The 25255-nt window shown below is 33.9% G+C and overlaps 1 protein-coding gene across 2 annotated transcripts in view; it reads left to right on the top strand.

Moving 5' to 3' along the window:
• The first annotated feature begins 347 nt into the window (after positions 1–347).
• LOC123681274 (aquaporin AQPAe.a-like) overlaps positions 348–25255 on the top strand; it is a 46519-nt gene continuing 21611 nt past the window's right edge. The window contains exons 1-2 of one of the 2 annotated variants that reach the window (XM_045619707.1): positions 348–597; positions 13818–14014. In XM_045619707.1, coding sequence (XP_045475663.1) covers positions 579–597; positions 13818–14014 — 216 coding nt within the window. In that variant the 5' untranslated portion in view covers positions 348–578. Of the gene's footprint in view, positions 598–12823; positions 13073–13817; positions 14015–25255 lie in introns of those variants that run through there. The other variant, XM_045619625.1, reaches the window with a different exon arrangement.

Raw genomic sequence — 25255 nt, 5'->3', positions numbered from 1 at the left:
ATCTACTGGACTTAAAGGCCAATTATCGAAAATTGAATCTTCAAAAAATTACACCATTGTGAAAATTTCTGAAACAATTTTCACCAAACAATGAATCGAGATTTCATACATCGGAATTTATCACAGTCTAGATACTAGCACTCAAAAATCGCAAATGAACCAAGTTGAAACGAAAACCTCAATTACCCATATCAACCCAAATAACAACAAAACTAATTATAGCCCTCCTCGTGCGGTAACAATCGCTGTTTTTTCCGTAGTAATTTGCAAGTCTTTCCCGGTGAGGAGGAACAGGTAGTCACATACTTTTTACCGACATCATCTCCACGACGAGCGATTTTATTTAATCCGCACTGCTCATTCTGGTCCGCTTATTTCTGGTCGAGATTTCGCTCGCGTCTGACGAGATTTTGGTTCGACATACTCTGGTGCGTACAGCCGCAATACCAATTCGACTTCGGGAGTTGTTGTACACCTGTGCTTCTTGACCGTATACCTTACGACGGAACGGAGAAGAATATCCGACATCGGGCAAAGTTTTTTTTATCGTTCAGTGGATTTATTGCGTATTTGGGAAGATGTCTAAAGACGTGAAAGGTGAGTTGGATGAAGGGTTTACGTGATATGTGGGGAGGATTTTGTTATGAAGGTTTCAAATTTGAACCAAATGGTTCGAAACACAAAAAAAAATGTTTGATCTTCGTAATCAAACTGAATATCCGAAATTTCAAACTTGTGAAGATATTAGCAATGGGACATTGTAATGTATATTTTCTATATTCTATTTTCAATCTCATGTTTTCGGCTTTAATTTTTTGTCGGAAATGTCAAAATATTATTTAAAAATAAGGAGAGCAGTCACAGAGCCGTATCTAGGTACAATTGCGCCTGTGGCAAAATGATAGACAGCGCCCTCCATTTTCGAAGATTTTTTTTTCACCCATTATATTTTCTTAGAGTATTTTTTTATTCATAATTTGAGTCATATAATTTCGTTGAAGTTTTAAAATAATAAACAATATTATACAGGGTGTATATGATATAGTTGCGAAAAAATTCAGGGAGAAATTACTTGTCAAAAAATAGGATGGGTTTTTCATATAATTTTTTTTTTGCGCCTCCATCTCCTTAGCTATAGCCCCCTAAAGATGGCAACCGAAAAGTAGTTTTAAATTTGGGAAAAGTTTATAATTGTTGTTTTTTTTTGTTTCATTCATTTTATATTTGTACCATTTCTCGATAAAAATATCGTTTTGATATCCGCCTATTGGATAAATTTGAGGTCGAAAATAATTCCAACCTCCACAACTCAGACGTATTATTTGTTGATGTTTATTTTCGAAAACTGTGAATAAAAGCAAAAAATTACAAGAGACCTTATTTGTTAAAAATGGATTAGTCTATCCAAAATTAATTAACTCATTGTAAAATATGAATAAAGAAAAAGTTATCGCGAAACAAGTTTGGAGGTGGCTTTTTCTACCCCTTGGAATCATAGAGAAACACCACCAACAATTTTTTCGAATAAAGTTGTTCTGACATTTCATGCGAGTGAGAACTCGCATGAAATGGCAGCACAACTTTATTTTTATGGATTTTTTGGTTTTCAAGAGAAAACTGATGTCAAAACGATATTTTTATTGAGAACTGGTACAAATATAAAATGAATTTAACAAAAAAAACATTTATTAACTTTTCACAAATTAAAAACTACTTTTCCCACTAGGCGGGAGAGTGCTCGAAAAAAGTTTATTTGAAAGGCCCACCCTATTATTTGAAAACCCACCCCCCCTAATTTTTTCGCACCTAATCATAAACACCCTGTATATTCACTCATTTTTATTGAAACCATTGATATTCATATAGGTACATATAAAAACTAGAAAGAGATAACTCCTGAAGATCTAAAAAACCGATCCTTATAAAATTGTATGAAAGAAAAAGAAGCCGCCGCACTTCATTCAAAAATATATGGTACCGTTTGTCGAAGAATACCGACAAGTTTGATGAAGCGCAAAAAACTCGTTAAAATAGGGGTAATAACACATTTCGAAGCTCGACCCTAATATTTATGATCTGAATTTGGCAACTCTGAACATACCGACTCTCAACAGATATATTTATGACTAGATTACGGCACGCTTGAACATAGCCATATTTATATTATTTCTTCCCTCAAATTAAAGTTTTGTTGATCTTGAGATCATTTTGGGCAAATTCTATGGAAGACTAGCAATATTTTAAAAGTTTCCAGATTTCTCGGCATCGCTCGTTGCGAGGCGTATATAGGTATAACATGAAAACCAAATTGTGATCTTTCGAATTATTTCGCCTGGAGCTCCAATTTTTTTTTCTTTTGATATTTTTGGGCGCCCCTATGGGCCTTGCGCCCGTGGCGAGTGCCACCTTTGCCACGCCCTAGATACGGTACTGAGCAGTCAGGATATTTTTCCGCGCTTTCACCGTACGATGGAACATCAAAGATTTTGGCAAATTTTTTTACTGTATAGTTGATGTACGTAATTCGAAAGATTGTCTTTAGATGCATAGAGTGAGTTGGGTCAAGGATTTATGTGATACGTGGAGACGATTTTGTTATAATAAATATATTTTGTTTTCTCATAAAAATGATTCAAAATATAGAGGAAATTCTGAACTTCTTTATCAACCGCAGGTTTTTAGAATAGAATAGAATAGAATAGAATAGAGTTTATTTAGTACAAATACAAAATAAACTACAGAAATAAAGCTGTGAGTTATTCACCCTAAGGTAACAACTGTGTACAGCATTCAAATTATTATTTATTCCCTATTTTACGGTAACAATTTAATGACAAACATACATAATTATCAAATAAATATCGGAAATTTCAAACCATCAAGGAAACTATTAAAAATAGGAACATGTTCTAGGGAAGTCATTGGCGTTAAGTCAGGATATTTTGTGCGGTCTTACCGTATGATGGAACCCGGATAATTGTTCATGGGAAAGTGGATTTATGTTATTGAAAAGACGTTAACGATGCATAAAGTGAGTTGGATTAAGGATTTGGGTGATATGTGCAAAAAGATTTTGTCACAAAGGTCTCTTATTGCTTCAAAATAAGTCAAAATGTGCAGATGGCTCTAAAAATATTGGGTGTGCGTTTACCAATATTTTTCTTGATTATTCTATGATATTCATGTTTCTGTTGGCTTAAAATTCTTCAGTGCAAATTGTTATTTTACCTAAGATTCTAATGCGTCTGCTGTCGGTTTTTTGGCCACGGAAAAGTTTGTTAATTGTTTTTCGATATTCTTCTTGAATATTTTACGGTTTTGATCAAACGACCAATAGGAAATTCTGCACAAGGCGTCAAATTATCATTCTATTCCCAAATGCAAAATTTTCGTCTCAATGAAATCTGTAATTTTTGAATTAGTAGGAAAACAACATATCGAAGGACCATATTTACAGAACCTCTAGTGGAATTTTATCCATTGACAAAGTTATTTGTGGCAGCCGAGATTATAGCTTTACCTATAGATCCTTTCGTTCAGAAGTTATCGTGTTTATAGCTGACCTTGTTTGTGACGCGCATATGGAAAAATCTCTTTTTTTCAACAAAAAAATTGTAGATACGTCACTGAGATATTTCAAACTAATAGAATTTTTTAATTTTTCATTCAATTTGTGACCAAAAATGTCTCACGCCTTTTTTCCATATGGCAAAAATAAAACATCTCAACGCGTATTCTTTATTTCTTCAATATTCTTATTGCGATTCTGAAATAAGAGATTTACTTCAACAAATTGAACGACTAATTCAAAAACCATTCAGTTTAAAATTTCTCAGTTGTAAATCATTTTTCACTTCCGAAAAATTAAGGGCAATAAATGGATAGTCAGTTTTTGAGAAAAACTTTAACACCCTGTATCTCAAAATATAATACATAAAAAAATAAAATAATAAACAGAAGTCGCAGAGGCGTAAGCCAGTACGGGACTGTAAGATTACTGAAGTATTTGCGAATTGAAGTTATTCATCAAATTATAATTATTTTGTCATGCAGAATCACCCTGTGAGGTTTCTCGCATTTATTCACTAACACCCTCCATACATATTTCCTTCTCAACACCATATCCAGTACCTTTCATTATGTTAGAAATTCAACAGATGTCATTGGCCTCAAACGCCAGAACCTATATTATAGAAAAACGAAAAAAAAACCTTTAGAATGTAAGAATACTTCCAAAGAAATGAAGTTATCTATGAATATTTCATTATTTCCTAGGATACCCAATTAATTTCTCTACGTAGATCATTAATGAGAAAATAGAATTTCCTCTTTGCGAAAGCTGAAAGTAATTGCAGTCCATATTTACCTAACTGAGAGAGATATGCTTTCCTTCCCAATAAGGCTACTGTGGTTGACCATGAAATGATAGTAGAGCTTAAGTCCCATCAACTCGAGTATGGTCGTGTCACGATAAAATGCATACTTACTTGCGAAGGCATAGAAAAATCGTTATCTATCATCAATATAATCCTGGCGATGCTTAGATGACGATAAAGTTCATTCGAGTAGAAAAAAATTGTCGTTATCGATGTCGTCGGTATAATTTGACAAATTAATTAAAATTATGGAAAGCAAGGGAAAATGTTCTCGAAAAGCATTATCTGGAAGTCCGGAAGCGTTTGAGCAATCGTTCAGTAATGCGCAGAAGTCACAGAAGTATATACACAGTGAGTTTTAAGTATGGAGAGCCTCTTTTATGTCGGAAACGGATTCAGAGGAGAATATATACAGGGTGTATCATTTGAAAGTGTCCACCCTCAATAACTAAACAACGAATCAGAATCTGTGATAACACTCAGGCAGGTCGATATTTGATGACAAGAGAACATGATCTGGGATACAAAGCTTGTTTCTACTAGCAACCCCCTGGAGAGGGTTGAAATTATACGATCAATTTATTTGAAAATAAACATATTCTTATTTATTTATTTCAATTGAAACATCTGTGTTTCATTTAGTTTTATCGGTACCATAATTGTATCCCAGATTCCAGATTACAGTGACTTTATTACCCACAGTCTCGTTTTTGATTGGCTGAGCCTAAATATGGCTTTTTGTTTACATTTTCCATTTACCTGATTTCTGGGATTTATTCAAAATGTAAGACCCATTTTACTGTAGTATTCGTCAGTTAAATAAATTTCTTCTATATACAATGAAATATTATCAGAATTTTGATTTTGACCTGTGTCAGTTCAGTTCAGTGAATTTTATTCTTAAGTTTTATGGTTCTGTGCCCTAATTCGCCATTTTTAGGCCCAATTTGAACGAATTGTCGCCACTATGTTTAAATAAGTCACTATATCCAAGATCATGTCACCCTGTCATAAGAAATCCACCTGTCTGAGTGTTTTCACAAATTCTGATTCGTTGTTGTGTTATTGAGGGTGGACACTTTTAAATGAGACACCCTGTATTTAAGAACTTCTAAAATAATCTCAAAATGATGCAGTATGAACCTTGCGGTACAAAATATTATATTCAACGTGATGATAGCATCACATGATTGAAATTTAATTTTGCGTTCTTATTTCCGGTAAATACGTTTTTGAAATTTGATTCCTTAATTCTTCACCTTCAAAACTGATAGATGGTAATCTAGAACTAGAAGGATCAATGGGATATGTATAGACATTGATATTTGTACCAAATTTTATGAGAATAGCTGTGATAAATTTTTATTTGATTTTTGGGTTCTACATTTTCCAAATCGTTTTTTAAAGTTGTTGCAATTTTTTCCACGAACGAATCCAAAGGTTTATAAATGAACCAGAATCAGTTGACGGAAAGAACATAATGTTATTCTGGAAAATGTAGAGGATTCCGAGGTGAATAGAAAACAACCATACTAAATATTAATTAGCCTCGAATATTTGAAGATATTATTGCAGTTCATTCCATATCGTTGAATTGAAGTTATTTCGAATTGTGTTATTATTCTCTATCGATAACAATTTAAAATTAATCGTGGAATATTTTCCTTTGATTTCCATCAATTTTCCCATTTTATTGCATCGTATATTTCGCATCAATGGTAACCACCATCCATAAAATGACAATTTCAGATATTTTGGTTTAATATTGATGTGTAATCTGGAAAAGCCCATTTCGACATAAAAAAAATGTTATTCGTGGAAATTGAAAAAAAATGTTCGCATTATTTCATTCAACATCACTGAAAATGTGACGGAATTTGCTGGAATAATTTCTCGAAATCTGATTTGTGATGTTTTTGAGCGCTCATTCCCAAGACGAAATTATTTTTTTTCCAAATTTTGACCTGAGATGGTTTCGAACGGTTAGATTTAGAATAGAACAGAATAGAGTTTTAACTTATTGATGACGACTCCGAGGTATAAAACTACTCTTATCAATTAATCTTCAAATTAATTTAAATGAGATATGATTACTTCAAACATATAATTCAATTCTGTCCCGGTGGCCGTAAACACCTTGAATCTCAAACGAGGAATTTAAATTCGATAATGGGCAAAATCTGACTGGAGAATCCATAAATTCAGCCGTAGCAAATTTGATTTTCCTGATAATAACCTGAAAGTTTTAAATCGTTTTCTTGTGGAACTTCGAAAAAAAAAAGTCGTGCACAATCTGTTTAGGGAACGTGGGCTCAGAAAGGACTGATTCATTTCGTTATTGTTTTTTTTTAGATAGTATCATGGTTGAAGAATATAATGAAGTTTGCTAATTAAATCTGAAAAACATTCGCATACTATTTTTAGATACAATGATCTGAAGAAATATTGTCAATTCTACGAAGTTCATTGCCATACATCTGTTGTGGATACTTAATTAGTTACTGTTTCCTCTGAAAAAGTCTGGGATCACTAACCCTCGAATCCTGAAAAGTAACGCATCATTAATTTATGTGCCTACAATGAACAGCAGCCTTGATTGCTTCCCAGAATTCAAAATTCAAGATCTGGCACGCATATGACAATAATTTTCGGTAATTATTGGCGTATTTTCAGTTTTCTTCGGAACTTATATTCAAATCTCAGATAATACCAATTTTTTGCAGACTTAACGTGTAACTCAGTAATTCATGTGACCTATAAACTATATTGTCAGACAATTGGTGTGAGTTAACACATTCGTCCTGTGAAATATTCATGAAATAATTTTATTGGTATTTAGAAATCATTTCGAGAAAAAAGATTGGGGTTTCTCTTATGAAGCTTGTACAAACTGTATTACTGTTATCACTCGTATTGAAAAAAAACTTTTTTTCATTAATATCATGTCTTTAAGAAGATCAGAAACAATAAGACCAGAGCAAGACTTGGAATTAAGTCGTTAATATTCATCTCAGGTGGGAGTCATGTTGCAATTGAATGTATCATAAAGTGTTATATGCCTCGCAGAGGTATGTGTTCAAAGATTGGATCAGCAACTTATTCTATTTGTTCTGCTGATCATCTATCTCAACTTCGAACATCTACGCAACTTACAGATAGAAGAACCAGAAAGAAATGCAAGTCTTACTTAAGACCCTTTAAAAATACTTACTACGAAAAGACATACATCCTAATCATACTATCAGAAGAATAGTACAATAATTCACATTCATAAGACCCTGAAATTTGAATGAAATCATTTTTTGCCCGATCCGAATAGCCTCAGTTATTTGCATTAACATCAGCTCAGCAGAATGCCAGAGAACAGTCTTTCAGAAAATGTATAATGGCTTTTTCAACTGGAGAATAAGTAGAAAGATGTCGAAGGTTATTTTTACAATTTTTTTTTTTGAGATATCGTCAACGTCACATGAAAACATGCTAACCAAATTTTTTTTCTAAATGTTTTCATATAGAATTGACCTTTTTTTTTGAGGACAATAAAATAAGTCTCAATGTGAAACTGTGATTTACAGAAGCTATGTAGGGTCGTGTAAGCTGAATCTCAAGCTAGAATTCATACTGCATGTTACTAAACTGTAGAAAGCTAAAAACGGAGAGGAACGATAATCAAGAAAAAAAAACTGAAAAATATGGGTCCACAAATACTTCATTTTCCAGATTCTAGATAATCTACTTTATTCAATAACTGCTACCGTTTTTAATAATAATAATAATAAACTTTATTTAGCACTCGGCTATTGAAAACAATACAAATGTAATCCACTAACTTAATTAAATTCTTCATAAATATAACTCATTAAACATTTTTTGAATTCTCTATAATTATTACAATATTTGATCTTTTCAGGTAGTTTATTGAAGATAACTAATCCCCTGCTAACTGTGGATTTATTCATTAATGTAGTATTAACTTTTTCTATGTAAAAATCATCTCGACGGCGTGTATTATAGTTATGTATCTCATTAGCAAATTTTAGGTTTTCACTCAAATATTCAGGTAACATTTTATTCCTTGCTTTGAATATTAAATCTAATGTTCTATAAATAATCCTTTGATTGACACTCATCAATTTCAAACAATTTAACATATTTCTTATGGGAGTTCTTTTATTACATTTCAAAATAATTCTCATACCTCTATTTTGCACTTGGATAATGAATATGATTCAAAATTCAATGTTCCTGATGATTTGTTTTATCGAAAAGTTTAGTAGATAAGATAAAAATTCAATACATCAAAAAGTTTTTGGTAATTGCTCGAATGTCAAACCTAAAAAAGTTTTCGATAGAATAACGGGCCATTGCTCCAGAAAAAATTATATCCTATAGTCAAGTCAATTTATATATAATATGATGTAGACTAAGAAGTCTAATCTTTGCCCCATTTTAGCTGAGTATTTTGAGAAAACATAATCATTTCCGGATGCATGTCCATGAGAGTGCGCAAATCCTCCAAGAAATCTTTCTTGATTTAGATTAGTATAAATTGCAGATAATGAAAGAAAAAAAAGAAATATCGACTTCGGATTACTGAACCATAATCTCTCAGATAAAGTGGATTAAGTAGATACTCCACATACGATTGAAAAAATAAAACAAATATTATAGATATCTGGGATTTGAGGAATCATAAATCTCTTCGATTAAAAAAAACACAGGAATGTATATACCAGTGGCTGCTGTATTTCATTTACATTTCACTTGATGTTTGTACGGAGATAAAAATAGCTGAAACAATAAATCTGCTTATTTGTATTACCGCATGAGTGGTACCTGTAATCACCTTGTTCTCATTAATTAAAACTATTTACCGTTTGATAAAACACTCAAGATAAACGTCAGAAATATTTGTTGATAGTATCCATTGTGAAGTACTACATGGTGTTAGCAATCATCTTGTTCTTTTATGTATTTAATCTCGGTTTTTGTTCACTTAGAGAGTAATTATCGAATTTTTGATGAATCACCGTTGTGGTTCTTTTATAATCTGGCAGAAACCAATCATGTTTTTTTAACTAAATGCAAGGTCAAATATGCAATTGCACAAAGAATAATAATGAAAACAATGCATATTTTAAAGAATAATTCATGGTTTGTGAGGATATCTACTCATAAAAAAAATCTTTATGAGCATTATGCTCCAGGGTTTCTAAGGAATTCAGAGAGAAATATTTAAATTGGCTACCTATTAGCCAAACTACTTCGCAGTAAAAAGTGAGGTATTGGAATATCATCGCATCATCAATTTTTCGATTATACAGTAGGTATATATCATATACGGTGTTACCACGGGCGTAGCCAGGTTTCAGTTTCGGGGGGGGGGGGGGGGGGTTTAAGACAAGGGCGTATACATTCAAATTGACTGGACTACGTAGAGGTAATTTAATTCAGTTTTCAGATTACAAATGAAATAAACTGAGAGTGATAATTTGATACACATTTAACAAATTCCATTAAAAAAATTAATTTCGAGAATTCGAAAAAAAATATGTTTCAAAGTAAACAATCGGAAGTAGTATGTTGAATTATATACTCGAATAGAATTCGTTAAATTGTGAAGTCCACAATACATGTTTAGAATTGATAGAAAAAAGGTAATCTCATTACTATTAACTAACGAATATACAGTGCGCGTCAAAATTATGAAACAAATTCATTTTGTCAGAAGAGAAATATTTGACGACAAAATCCTGAAACAAGTCAATTTTTGTTTAACTTTTACCAAATTTTATGCATTTTTGAAGGACTTTTGTTGCACCCTGTGCCATCCCCATCAACCTTCTGCATTTTTTGATTAGGAAAAGTGAGTCATGTGTTACTTTTTTGATAAGGTCTTTGTATCTTCTTCACAGGCAAGAAAAATTTTTTTTTAAATGGGTTAGTTATGGCTTATTTACTTCGAGACTATGGTATCTAATGAAATTTGTGACAGAATGAAAGTCGACCATTACAGTTTTGTTCATGCACAACTTTCAACCCCCTCACGTGAAAAATTAGAATGTGTCAAGCGCTTTGATTATTGCTGGGATTATTGCATCCAGAACGATGATGGTCTTTTTGAACATTTAATTTAACTTATCTTGTAATGGACAATGATTCTCCGGGTGTTACTTCAATGCCGAAATAAATTTTCAATGTCACTCCATCTTTTTTCTTCATTAAAAGGTTCGTAGGGTTTGAAAGTTGTGCATGAACAAAACTGTAATGGTCGACTTTCATTGCGTGATAAATTTCATCACGAACCATCGTACCAAAGTAAATGAGCCATGACGAAGTGAACATACTGAAAACCTATTTGAACTAACTCATTTTCTCCAAAATAATTTTTTTTCTTGGAAATTTTTGCACGTCTGTAAAGAAGAGACAAAGACCTTGTTAAAAAAGTACCACATGACCCAATTTTCCTTTTCAAAAACTTCAGAGGGTTGATGGGGATGGCACCGCCAAATTTGAACCGCCAAATTCCCCCTCCCCCTGGCTACGCCCGTGTTGTTATCAATCATGGTCCAGAGAAGGTCAAGAACGTCATAGACGAAGTGGACGTACAGGACAAAGATGGCCCAGAACCTCCATCTTCGATTAATAATATTAAGAGACCTATTCTCGAGTATATGAGATCGATATCTGATCATTGGTTCCAACATCTAGGACGTCCTGTATCCTTTCGTATAGTTTTCCGTCCAATTGAAGAGTTTTGCTTGAAGTCCTATCGACTTCATCTTGTACTTCCACTGATGTCTCATCATCGACAGCAAAGTTTGGAGTGGTGTACCTTGCGACTTAATTAAGATTTGGAATGGCATAGGGTGGTCTTCTTTTGGTATTCATTCGAGGCAATATGAATGCCAACCGATATATTAATGGTAGATCTCATATCTTATATAATATCATATGAGGAGCTGAAGGACCCGATTTTCAAATAGAATAATGCTCGTCCCACATCAGAAGCCATTCTGTGGAACGCTTTTAAGAGACTAACGTTAATGCCTTGCAGTGGCCACCTAGATCTCCCGATCTTTCACATATCGAACATGTGTGAGGTATGATGTAGACGACTGCAGTAATTAGCTAATGCTCAAAGATGCTAAGAGCTCTAAGGCATAATTTACAGCTCTTCCTGGGATGCGATATCGTGCATCGAGTGGAGCCAAGAATGGATCTGATAGGAGTCGAGTAACATTATTAAAAAAAGGCCTCAATGGTTGGTTCAATTTCTTTGAAATTTCAATGAATCACTATCTTTGATGGTGAAAACTTTCAGCCAATTTCGTTCAGAAATTTTCAACACCTCCTAGGGGTTGCATTTAGAACTTCACAGAGTATATTGAATTGGTGCGTATTCTGAATATATATATAAATATATTTGAACGATTATGTCATACTATTGATTCTCTCGATGATTTAAATATTCATCAGACTTGGAAATTTAATACGTTCAACGATATATGGAAGTTCATTAAAGAACATCTCTCCTCGCATGATCTATTGGAACAGGATACCTAAATTTCAGTATTTCTTGAATTTTGAGTTGATAATTGTCTTGGATGATTTTGTTCAACACACTTAACAATTGAATGTCAAAACCATATTTGTCTATCTTTTTGATTAACGATCAACAAACTTGAAATTAGAGGCTTGACATTTTCCAAATAATAACGAAGGAAGGACTAATTTCTCTTGAATCAATAGCAATTATCGAAAATAGACTTTTTCAAATTTCAAGCTTGCATTCATTATTCGTTTATGATAACTAATTAATGTTGAGGGATCAACTTGCACCACACTCAAAAGATCTATTGTACTTCTCATCAGAGCTTCTCTTGCCGCTGCAACATCAACAGTTCGCCTTCCAGTTCCAGAATTCTGAACTCCAAAATTTATGATACTTGTTTATTGTTAATTCATTTAAACATATGTATATTGTTTATTTATTATATATTATTGTTGAAACTAATTTATTCATTTATTGCTGTTGATTTTTTCATACATATATTGTTTATCTTTTGTTAATTTATTCATTTTTAATTACTGCTTATTCAATATATTTTTTTTCATAACTAACGACTTTTATTTCCACAAAATTCAATTTGATCATCACATATGGTCCCCGTTATTCATTAAAAAATTCAAATGTTTTTTGGCTATCCCAGCACCAAACTCCATTTGAATTGCTCAATATCTCGTATTGAGCAATTCAAATGGAGTTTGGTACTGCGATAACAAAAGACCGTTTGAAATCAAATTCAAAACAAGTATAGGAAAACCACTCATTTCAAACTTCCCGCGTTTGTCGAATATGTTCGAGAACCAGATGCTAGGGGGAGCTATGTTTCAAATAATTCGCTTTAGGCCGGGGAGTGTCCCATCTATGGTATGTAATCTGTGATGATAACTGTCACATAGAGTTGACATTATATTGAAAGTTCAACTGGCGTTCTCTGCCAATCGCACCCCGACGAAATATGAAATTTCGTCAGAAAATAAGAAAAATGCGAATTTGAAGAAGCACACAAAAGCTCTAGTTCCCACGTTAGTGCTTTAATAATATCTGCCGACTTTGATCAAGCGGGCAATACTCGTCATGAATTCCTCATATTATGATACCCGATGCGGTAATGAAGATGTTGAAGAAGGTTGTCCATGCACCTAACACTATTTCTCTAAATAATACCCAATTGAGCTCTCCCATTTCAACTAAAAATGGGTAAAACACTGCAAGTAATTGGCTGTTCTTTCGCCTTGAGCTATGTGCGATAACAACCAATTTATTTGATGATATTGAACAGAAATCTTCTAATGATATGATCATTATTCATGGTTTTATTCGTTGATTATTGTCATGAAGTACGTCTGTTACTGAAAATGCACGTGATTTGGTTGAGTGAAATTAATGAAAATCTTCATTGTGTGAAGAATGTATTTGATTGATGTTGACGAACTTCATCGTTTATTGAGATTGAAGATGTCAGAGCAGTTTATGATTGAGTGTTCAATGGAGGCGATAAAAGTTATGCCATTTGGTTAATCGTTTCCAATGATAAATCTTTGGGATTCTAAAATTCCTTTTAATTTGTGATGAATTTGATACGATTCATGATTTGGGACATCTGTTTATTTTGCTGTTCGGTCGTCAGATAGTAAAAAGTTCGGTAAAAAATTGAAATATACGAAATTGCCTAGAGTTATATCTATTGGATTTTGCATTTCAGATCTTTTTGAATATTTTCTTTTCAATCTATCTGTGCGTACGTTGATCCTTGTAATTGTTGAATTGTGTTATCGAAGTCAGTGCCCATTTGTGAATTCGGAGAGAAATTGAAGAAGATTTTCATAGAATTCATGAAATGGTTGATGGCTCTATAGATTGTATTCTTTCAGCTGGTGGTGAGAGCATACTTGGATTCTCAGAGTTAACAGAAAATAAGATGCTATGGCGTATGCTGGTAGCTGAATTGATTGGAACATTACTTTTAGTCTTTATTGGATGTGGTTCTATTCTCACTTTGAATGGTGGTGACATCAATTATGTACAGATTGGTCTAACATTTGGATTGACGATTGCAACAATTGTTCAGGTGAGTAGTATTAAATTTTGACAATTTTCGATAATACGAGGGTTACTATTTATGTATTGAGAATACACAAACAAACAAGCGATTTTGATGGGAAAAATTTTTACTGCTTTTAGAAAAAATCGCCTTTGAGATCTATACACTTTAGCATGTGATTCAACCATCATTCGAAATATTTTTTCCAGTCAGAAGATGGTAGTTCTAAATATGCGTTTTGAAGGCCTCAACCGCATGTTCAGGCGATGAAAATCGCTGTTCACAGTGTCCACTAAGTTAATTTTTTAATTTCTGGGAAGAGGAAGAAGTCATTCGGTGCCAAGTCGGGGCTGTAAGGCGGATGACCCATTAATTTGATTTTTTGTGTGTCCAAATATTCATTCGTCGCATTTGATATGTGTGAGCTCGCATTGTCATGATGCAAGATGATTCGTGGTTTTGGGTTTGTTTCTCACAGTTTATAGAAAACTCCAGCAAAACAAATGGTTTAATACCACTCTGAATTAACGGTCTTTTGATTATCAAGAGCAACAATTGCTACAGCATCAGTTTTCGTGAAGGAAAACGCCACCATTTGGTCCTTAACGCTTCGAGAACGAACAACTTTTGTTGGCTTTGCTTCAAATGAAAACACTATGGCTCGTATGCATAAATACACAACCCGTCACCTGTGATGATGTTGTAGGTATACCGCTTTGGATGCAACACAGTTGTATTTCAAAATCATTTCACGACACCAATCGATACTAGCAATTTTTTAAGCATCATTTAAGAAATGTGGAATCCAAATTGCATAGAGCTACTGAACACACAAATGTTCGTGCAAAATCGTATGTATGCTAGTCATATGAATATTTAAATATCTCTCGATTTCCTGATATGTCAAATGACGATCTTCTCCAAATAGTTTTCGCACAGCACAGTTCGAGTTTTTTGTGTTTCTGATGATAGAATTAATATCAGGTCTGTTGTCACTGATATTATAGATCTTTTTTTCGTTATGCGGCTTTATTTTTCTTTGATTCATTCTTGAAATTATTATTACACATCTACAGGTCAAATTCAAATTCGTTATCTCTGAAACGAAAGGTTTTTCATTTCTTCTTCTGCTTTGAATTTCATATGCTTCTGATAACGTAATCAGTTTGCTCAGGTTTTCAGTAGGCGATAAATATAAAATTCCGCATAAAACTTTGAATTATTTTTCACATCTGAATGCAATCAATTTCGATCTAAATTGCAGTAAAAATCATTCAGGAAACCAAAATTTCGAACGACCATGTTTATGGAAACCCAAATCAGATTTTGTCCATTGAAGAACTTGACTGCGGCATTTGATACTAAAGTCCCGAGTTTTTGGGATTCTCTGTTTGAGAGTTAGCATATTTATGGTCGGACGGATTAAAGAACATAATTAAATTTTTCATCAGTGAGTCCAAAAAAATCGTTTGAGACTCTTTCTGCCTCAAAATTAGAGAGTTACAGATGAAATTATATAGAGCTAAGATCGCTACCCGAAATGCTCATTTGAAATCAATATTTGATGATATTTCATTTTGTTAAAACAAGAGTAATTACTATTCCGGAGGAATTCTGGAAACCCAATGATACTGCTTAGATTGATCGAAATTTTATTATAATATTTAATGAAACTCTATATGAACAAAAAAATTGAAAGATAATAGAATATTCGTCAAATTCCATCCAAATTGAATGAGAATCACTGAGGCGAGACAATCTAAATAACATTTTCTCTAAAAAATATACTTGATGTGTCAAGTATCCCTTTCGATTTTTTTTAGTTATCATATTTTCTTGAAAAATATCATTAGTGGAGTACAAGTTATCTCAGGATCATTAGCTATCACCTACATAAAGTTCTTTCAATATTCTAATGCATAAATCGAATTGGACGATGAAAAGTGTATCTTTGGGATAAGTGTCAGCACTTTCCTTAAAAGGAATATACAAGGTGTAATATGCATTATAACTTCTCGATTTATTCGAACCAAAGAGATGGTACTTGTAACTTGCGCAACCGAGTGTTCCAATGACATGGTATAGCGCTTTGAAAGGAGCCGATATTAATCTATTGAAAATATATCGATTATTGTGTCAATTTATTATCTGGAATTCCTCATTTGAAATGCTCGTGTATAATAAGTGACCAATGAAATATTTTATAGTTCACTCGGTGCTAATGTCATGTTGAGTTTCTTGTAGAATTCAGTCGATTTGAGGTGGTTTCATGAGAAAGGCGGTTTTCAATAGTAACAGATTTCCAGATTTCATCAATTTAAGTATAGGTATTTATAAATCTTATATTCAATAATAGTTTTGTGTCATAAGAACTTGATCGAATTAATAATTGATACAACTGACATATTGACAGTTGAACATTCACAGGTGATGATTAAAAATGATTTATGAGAAAAATAACATACAAGTATTCCCAACATATCGAAACAAGAGGTGTTAATAATAATTGGGTAAATGAAAATAAAAAAACACATTACTGCTGGATCAGATTAAAACCTAACATTACAGAAAACGCGATTAATGATCACACTTCAATGATAAAGCGATATTATTGCAGAAAACGATAATACTTATTATATTCCCAGTATGTGATTTTTTTTTTCAATTTTTGCATAAAAAAAGCTATAATTCATTCAGTAATTCATGAGATGAAGTGACTAATATTTTATAGAACTTGAGTGACTCGTACGAACAATCTGATATTGAGTTCAAATACCATCAAGTATTACACCATTATGCAGTAATAATGTTTGTTTTAGGTTATGGAAATATCAACACATTATCTTAATCAAACTGGTCTATTTGTTTTTTACCATTTTGCCCGCGGAAATACAACTTATTACAAGCGTTTGTATTTACATTTGGCACGGTTATCATATGTTTGAACCAATCCTTCTGTTGAAATGCTTTTGGTTTGAGAGTTTATTCTGATTTTTTTAACTTCAAGCTATTTACATCTTCTACGCAAATATTCATTTACTGGTTCGTTTGATTGAAGTATTCAAAGTTTTTAATAACGTTGATAGAATTTTTCTGTAGGAATAAAATCAGACTTGATGTTAGGAAAAAGAAAATTCAAGAAATTTAACTTCTTCGGAGACGAATTTCTTCTGAAAGTCATTAGATTCTCCATTGAGACTGTTCTACTCTAACTTTCTACATTCATGATTATGCTTTCAACTTCACAAAAAGGTTGAAATTGTTATTTCATATAGGCACACAAAATCGCAACCTGATCAATTTATTAGTCACGGAAATATTGGGTATTTTTTCCAATACGATTCTTGGATTTACTATGGTTCTGATAGTGTGCATAGTTTTATATTTTGCACAGAACTTCAAATTGTTATTTTAAAAAAACCTTCAAAATATTTAAAAGTAAAACACATTTTATTCATTCTTAAATACAACTATTTTCCCTTCAACAGGTCATTTTTCTTCGAAATATCACGTCTTGAAATAATATCTATATGCACACTGTATATCGATAGAATCAATTACATGATCAATAATGACTCAACTCATCGTTTTTTTCCTGTTATATTATATAATAAATCTTCTAAGGAACTAATAGGATTATACTGATTGGAATTAATTCATCTCCTTGACTTCTGTTATTTGTTTCTGATGGAATATATCTAATAACCTCCAACTGTCCTTATTCTTGAATATGGTTGTCTTCTGTCAAAGTTCAGGGTGATGGAGTTCCATACCCATTGTCTTGGTTGAGGTGAAATATTACATTACATTTCCTGCTTCCTACAACAACGAGTTACGATATGTGATACACGTGCTGTGTTAACAAATATACAATGACTTCTGCAAATAAAAGATGCATCTCAAGGAAATAAATTCACACCATAAATTTGTCTAACCTTCTTCTATATGATATTCTTCTGCAGAATAATTCAACGAAGCTGTTCATATTGTTCCAATGCGAAGCTGTCAATCCATCAAGAGCAGTCAATGTCCCAGACACACAACCCTGTAACATTTATTTTCCTTTATCACCAGACATTTCTCCGAGAAAATTTCACAAGACAAATAAAGTGTTAATAACGCATGCTAATTATAAAATAACCAGTCTGGAAGTGTCGAAAGAATCTGGTGCCTTCAAGTCTACCACAAAAACAGGTACTACTTGTGCTATCAGAGTTGTACAGCAGGATCTGCTTGTATACAACTCGGTCTAGAAATAAACCACCTAGTCATTCATATTATGCGTTTGTCCGATATGAATGAATGAGTATGATTATATAATGGCACGAAATCGCTTTTGGTTATTGCCGAGAGAATTGAATGCTGGATTGCATTGTTTCTTGGTGCTGGGGTCTGACCTTGTATACAGGTTCGAACGCCTGCCTCAAGATAACTGTAACTCCTAATTATGTGTGACTCATGGGTCAGTATTAAGAGTTTTGGTTGCGGAATAAGAAGAGCAATTGGTTCATAATACTTCACTCAATAAGTCTCGGGCCACCCAGTAAAATACTTTTTTTTTTAAATTTGATTTTATTCGTCACCATACACACATCGTCAAAAATCTTGGTCCCCCCTATCAACTCTCAACTTGTTGAATGTAACATGACAATTTTTTGTGAACGGAATCTTCACTATCTTATCACTTAAATGGAAACAATAAACCAGCAAAAAATGTTTCTTGTTCTGAAGAATACAGGTTGATCAGTTAATCAGAGGATAACGAGAGTTGTTATATTAGGAATACTCTGTGGGAAGGCCAGGACATCCAATTTCTTAATTTGATCGGGTAAGAATAGTAGCCCAACATCAAGAAGCTTTGTAAAACCACCAGATTGCGCAACGTTTGAATATTCCACGGACTTCAGTAAGGCTCATAGTGGCCCTTTACCAGGAAAGCGGCAGTGTTACCCGGAGACCGGTTCCTGGTCGACCTAGAGTAACATCTACAAATAAAAACCATTGTATCGCAAATTTTACTTGGGGAAAGCGAACGGTATCTGTAACAGCCCTTCGAAGTCATTTTTTGAGGACCTATAAACGGGTAGTCTCAACCAGATCCTTAAGAAGACAGTTGCATTCCTCAAATTCAAGGCAAGAAGACCTTCAAGATTACCTCGGCTATAACCTGGAAATAATAATAATAGAGCTACCTGTCGGCAAAAGGCAGAACACCACCAAGACTCGCTTTTAAAACAATGGCGCAACATAATTCTTTCGGACGAGTCAAAATTCGATTTACTAAGTGATAGTCGACGAGAAAGGGTTTGGAGAGGTCCAGGTAAACTAGAGGGACTCAATTTTATCCGGGAAGTTGTGCCCTTTCAAAGCAGACCAATAATCTACTAGGGGGTATAATATTCGGTCGCCGTACATCTCTTATGATCGTTGAACGAACAACGACTGGTGCCATCTACGTAGGAAACATCATTGAACCAATCATTGATCCTCTGCGCAACGAATTTTGGGATACTTTCTTTCATCACCACACCTCACACGGAGGTTCAAAACATTCTTCAAGAGAACAATTTCCAGAGAATGAACTGGCCAACAAACTCACCAGACATGAATCCAATTGAGCACGTATGGGATTACTTCGGGAGATCAATATCCAATTGCCAAAACTTAATTTTTCAGAAATTGAGTTCAGCCCTCCAGGAAGAATGAAACTATATGCCTGAAAATTTCATTAATGACTTGATTGGTGGGATGCCTAGGTTATAAGGCAGTTTATTGAAAGGAGAGGTGTCAATTTCTACACTCGGTTGCTCAATAATATTATGTATACACATCCCAAAATACGTATGCCATCTGCTGTGAGGATGTTTCAGGCCCTGTTACATATCGATGCAAAAATTCCTGTTTATTTCGCTTGAACAGATTCGTTCTTGCTTTGGATCAGAGGAGAGCAAGCATGGGACCCATTACAAATAACCAAACAGTTTCGTCTGCTTGTTCAGCCTTTCCATATAATATATTGAGAGATCCATTGATTTGGTATTGAGAGATTTTGAGCGCTTGTGCAAGTTAGTGTTCAACAAACTTTTCCAGAAGGAATTCTCAAATATAATAACCTTCAAAATGAAGAAACGTTAAGGTCTCATATTATTCTTCTTTTTTCAATGCGTACCGACTAATGTACGTTTGCGATAACATTTTTCATTGCTTATCTATTCCTTGCGGTGTGTATCAACGACTGTATATCGTGGTTCCCTGTCCAATTTCTGATATTTCGCAGCCAGGACATTTTTTCCTTCCGAAACCTCTCCGGACTTCGATCAATAGATGCAAAAATTCATATTTCTTGTTTTGCATTATATGCCCCAGATATGCCAGTTTTTTTTTTCAATCAATTCAAACCGTTCACGTCTGCCTGTTACTTGTTAGAACTTCTTCGTTTGTTAATCTAGCCGTCTAAAGAATCATCTGCATTTTACGATACAGCCGATACAACCGACATAGTGGAAAGCTAGTATTACAGATTGTCCATTGTGATCGATCTGTTCTTCACCTTAAGAATAAGATTCAACAGTTCGTGACGGTAAATGAAAACAAAACAAAAATAACATGTTGTGTTGTTACATACATACATGAATCTTATTCCGCGTGTATTTGATACAGTGCCAATCATTCCATATTTTGGTTGCTGCCACCCGATAATAACCTATTTTCATATGCAATCCAGTCTAAAGTTATTGGAGGGGTCAGCAACCTTTAAACGCAAACCACTCGAGGATAAAATTTTGGTTATTCATGCCATCGCTGTCGACTGATGAGGAGTGCAAATAACCTTCGAAGATTTCCTCATCAAACCATAAACAATCTGAAGAAGAATTAAAAACACATTCTAGAATTTCATCCACTTTGGACAATCCGATTTGATAATACTAATAATACTGAACAGAGTAAAACAAAGTTGAAGATTTACTACTATCTAAGCTAATAGCTAGCTCTTTTATTCCATAAGCCTTCAAAAAAAAAAGACATATAACAAAATATTCTTCAAAAATATTGTACATCAGGTAACCTTGTATTGCGACTCTAAAGTCTACCGTGTCTAATGGATCTCCTCTTTTCTATTCATCATCTAAAACTCGCCTTCCAGTTCCAGAGTTTCAATTCAGTATCTAAGATGGCTTCGAAGAGGTTACGTCTCACTTTTGCGAGTCTATCATCCAAAGCATGTTTGCATTGGCTTCCATTTTAAAGATTTTTCTCTAACCAGGTGATCCATAGTTTCTCCACTTGTCGTTTTCGGATTATTTTTATTAGGTGCTTCCTGAGTCGACAATGGGAGCTATTGAGGAGATGTAGCATGTTCTTGCAGAGATCCAGATACTCTTTGCAATAAACCATACACCGTAGTCTTATTTTTCGGTAATTCCTTTCTCTTCTAATTCTTTCTTATAGATGTATTTTTTATACCAGAGGAAGGTTCTGGTGCTGTAATACTCATTCGTGGTACCTCACCGAAAACGTTATACAATGCAGTTTTTTCAACGTTTCGAAAATTCCATCTTCCAAATGAGCTCCTCGATAGGCAATACACATATCGAGCACAAAACTTTCTCCAGACCCTCAATGGGTTGGTTTCTTCCTTAATTTCAATTTTAGATCATCCAAAGTCCTTACAGAATGTTCAAAACATTGATTTTCAGGTTGCGCTTACTATAAAATCACAGGGGCTTAAGTATGAATAGCGCTGAAATCATAAATAAACTTGTGCAAAGGGATCATCCTCCAGAAAAATCTCTAGGAGAATAGAGCGTGAACAAAAGATTATGTTTTCTGCAACCATCGCACTGGATCCAGAAACTCATTCATGCATTGTATCCTGTATATTTTCTTATATCCCTCTACTTTCGGAGCAAAAAACTCTTCAGCATGTTACAATAACAATCAGAGTTCCTTGTAACTGCGAAGCCGCCCTTTCAAAAAAAGGCCCAATGATGACTATATAAGAGACAAGAGAAATTGTTACTTTCGACCTGTGATGGGGTTTTTGATCAAGTTTTTGACTATTGTCAGTAGCCCACTACTGACAGTTTTGCTTATAAACACACCCTGAGAGATGAATATAAGCTTCATATCTTGTGCACAACATTACAGTTCAATTCGGAATTTGTTGAAATATCGCATGTTAATAGTGAATATGCCATCTTCAATCCTTTGTACATAACCCATGGTATATCTTGATGGTAGTAATCAAAATCGGCCTCTGTTAAACGAGATAGAAACCTAGGTGAACTCAATCTTGCAATTTTACCAGAGGTTCTGAATATGCAAAATAGACAATTCTTTTTTCCTTGCATTGTTAAACCAGGTGCCTCTATCAGATTCGTTTCAAGAAGATCTTTTTGACCAGGAATACTCTCAGAAAACGAGTATCATATGTGGAAATGCCCTTTAGTGGCCAAAACACAAACCGCTCAACTCTCTGATGCACTTTTTCTCTTCTTCAACAGCCTGTTTGCATCCACTCCTGGACAAAGCCCCCCTCTACATTCTCCAATCGATACCATCTTGAGCCAACCGGTGCCATCCTCGTCCGGTACTTGCTTTGATATCATCTAACCAGCGCTTTGGTGGTCTTCCTACACCTCGTCTATGTTCTCTTGGTCTCCAGTGTACAATTCTTCTAGTTCATGTTCCACACCCAGCTCCATTTAAGTTTGGCGATCCTACTCATTACGTCTTCCACTCCTGATCTCCTCATTTCGAATATGGTCTCTTGTGAAGATTCCTGACAGAGCCCTCTCTATAGCTTTTTGAATCGATCTCATCTTCTGAAGCACTACTAGAGATCATTAGAACTCTGAAAGTGGAAGACGATTTGTAAATGGTAGGAAGGTTCTGATGTGGCACAATTGACATTAAGGTCTTGGCTGAAGGTAACTCTGTAATGAGTTAACTCATGAAAAAATTTATATCCAATTTGAATACACCAACAAACCTTTTCTGAGAACAGGCAATCGAATGAGATTTCGCCGGCCAGAATGAAAGCAATAGTAAGAATGATAAAATCTCATATTATCCCATCAACTTCGGAATTAGCGCCAATTCACCACGATCTAATCAGCACCTGAACGCCAATAACCAAAGACATGAAATTAGTCATCGACTACACGATGAATGTATCTTTCAGGTGTATCATTCACGAACACAAAAGCCTCATAAATTAAATCCCTCGTTCTATTATTCGCAATTGAAATCGAAATCGAATGCGAGAGAGACATTAAAGAACCAATGCATTATAAAATATCTATTAATAAATCGATTGTCGATTTTGAGTGCTGCATATTTGATACTTGAAGGTTCAAGTATGTTACGCTATAGGTTGTCATTGTGCCCGTGTATTTATTGGTTTTTGTCGACGTTAATTGAACTTTTAGTCGGGAGGTGTGTTCGCTATTATTGATATTGAAATGTTCCTGTTGTGACGCTAATTGAATTCCATTTTTGTTTAATTATAGATTCTTTGCATTCATGCGATAGTTAATATTAATCGGATATTGCTGATTGTTATCCGATTGTTCCATTGATTTGAAATGGCACAACCAATTTTCGAATAAATTGTGATTAGATAATTGATTGAAGAACAAAATCTATTTATCAGTAGTTATCATCGGAATTCTGGACAACAGTTCATGGAAAAAATCAGTTCTTGATCCTTTCAATAATGTTTAAGAATATACCTATTGACACTAACCTGTAAGAACATGAAATATTTCAATGTAACTATCGAATAACATTCAGATTGATAAGATTTAGGTCATGAGAACCTCATTTAGACTATTTTTAAATGCTAGAGTGCATACCTAAGGTAATAAAGTACAAAAAAATTACCAAAAACATTTCTTGCATTTGACTCAACTGAGAAATAAAATTACTGATGTATTCAAAATTTTCGATTTTGTTTCAAAATTTTTACACTACATGAACTCGAGACCCATTAGTTTTATAGGTACCAGGTGGTGATATTTAGGTAGGATGTTTCAAAATTCATGCTAAAGGTTTTATTCATAATAATACTTATTCATTTCGAACAAGGGGTACAAATAAGGTGATCACCTGAAATGGAAGATTGTCTAAATACAATTTAGTGGCTTACTTTCTAATACTCATTGAAGAAATCTCCCAGCTCATAAAACTCAAATTTTATAATCAAAGATTTGAGCTTGTTTTTAATTGTCCTTAAATTCTGAAGTACACATTCGTACACGTCCAAATCATAAACAGTGAAGATGTTATTTTTCTTAAACAATTTTCTATCTGTTCCATTATACCTCTGCTTAAACATTACCGGTTTTGTTCTTCTTTGTTATCAAGATTTTTCCTAAACTTCTTTCAGTTCCGAAAAAAAATGATTTCAAATCTAAGTCTAGATTTTCAATTAGCATAGTGTATCATCTTCAATTATTTATCATTAAGGTATTATATCCAATCAGAAAAAGAGAAGTGCGAAGACCAAGAAAAAGATGGTTGTAAAGATGGGTTTCCACTTGAACAGTGACGCCGTGAAGAAGAACAAGTTTTGGACCTACATGAAAGAGGAGGAAGAAGAAGAAATGGGTTCCTCCTTGAGTCAATGTATTTTTTCCTCAATTCCTACTAGCAGATTGTTGTCGTCTACGTAGTTAATTAATGTTTCATCTACCTCTGCAATATCTTTAAATCGTTCAAGGACATAAGATCTAGATGTTGCTTTATTACACCTCCTTGATCTGCCTTGATCCGTTTAGTGGATTAAGCATTTTCTTCTTCCTTGTTGATTTTCACTTTATGTTCTCTTCTGCATGAATATGATTTAATCAACTTGTATGCATTTCCTCTTATTTCTTAGCCTGGAAGTTCCTGTAGAAGGTGTTCCTATGGTTTCTTGAGTCGTATGCTGTTGATACAATAAATTGTCTCCATCTAATAGATTGAATATGTTCTTCCTTAGTTCAAATATTGCTGTTTGTGTAGGCTTTCCATTCAGGATCACGTCGGGGTCACCAATTTGTGGGTTGTGATCTTTATACTGTGACTAAAGTATTCACGGCCAAGGACAATTTAGGGAAATAAAAGAACAGGATAAAAACACTTATTCAATTTATTTCCAACCCACTAAAAAAATATGTGAAGAAGATGATATTCAGATCTAATCTTTATTTAAGGGTCGCTGGACACTTGGGTCGTTACGGCTCGGTCGCAGGTACTTCTTCGCCGGTCTCGGGAACAGATGTG

This window comes from Harmonia axyridis, chromosome 1 (genome assembly GCF_914767665.1).
Source record: "Harmonia axyridis chromosome 1, icHarAxyr1.1, whole genome shotgun sequence".
NCBI lineage: Eukaryota > Metazoa > Arthropoda > Insecta > Coleoptera > Coccinellidae > Harmonia > Harmonia axyridis.
This window is presented reverse-complemented; position numbering and strand designations above follow the sequence as displayed.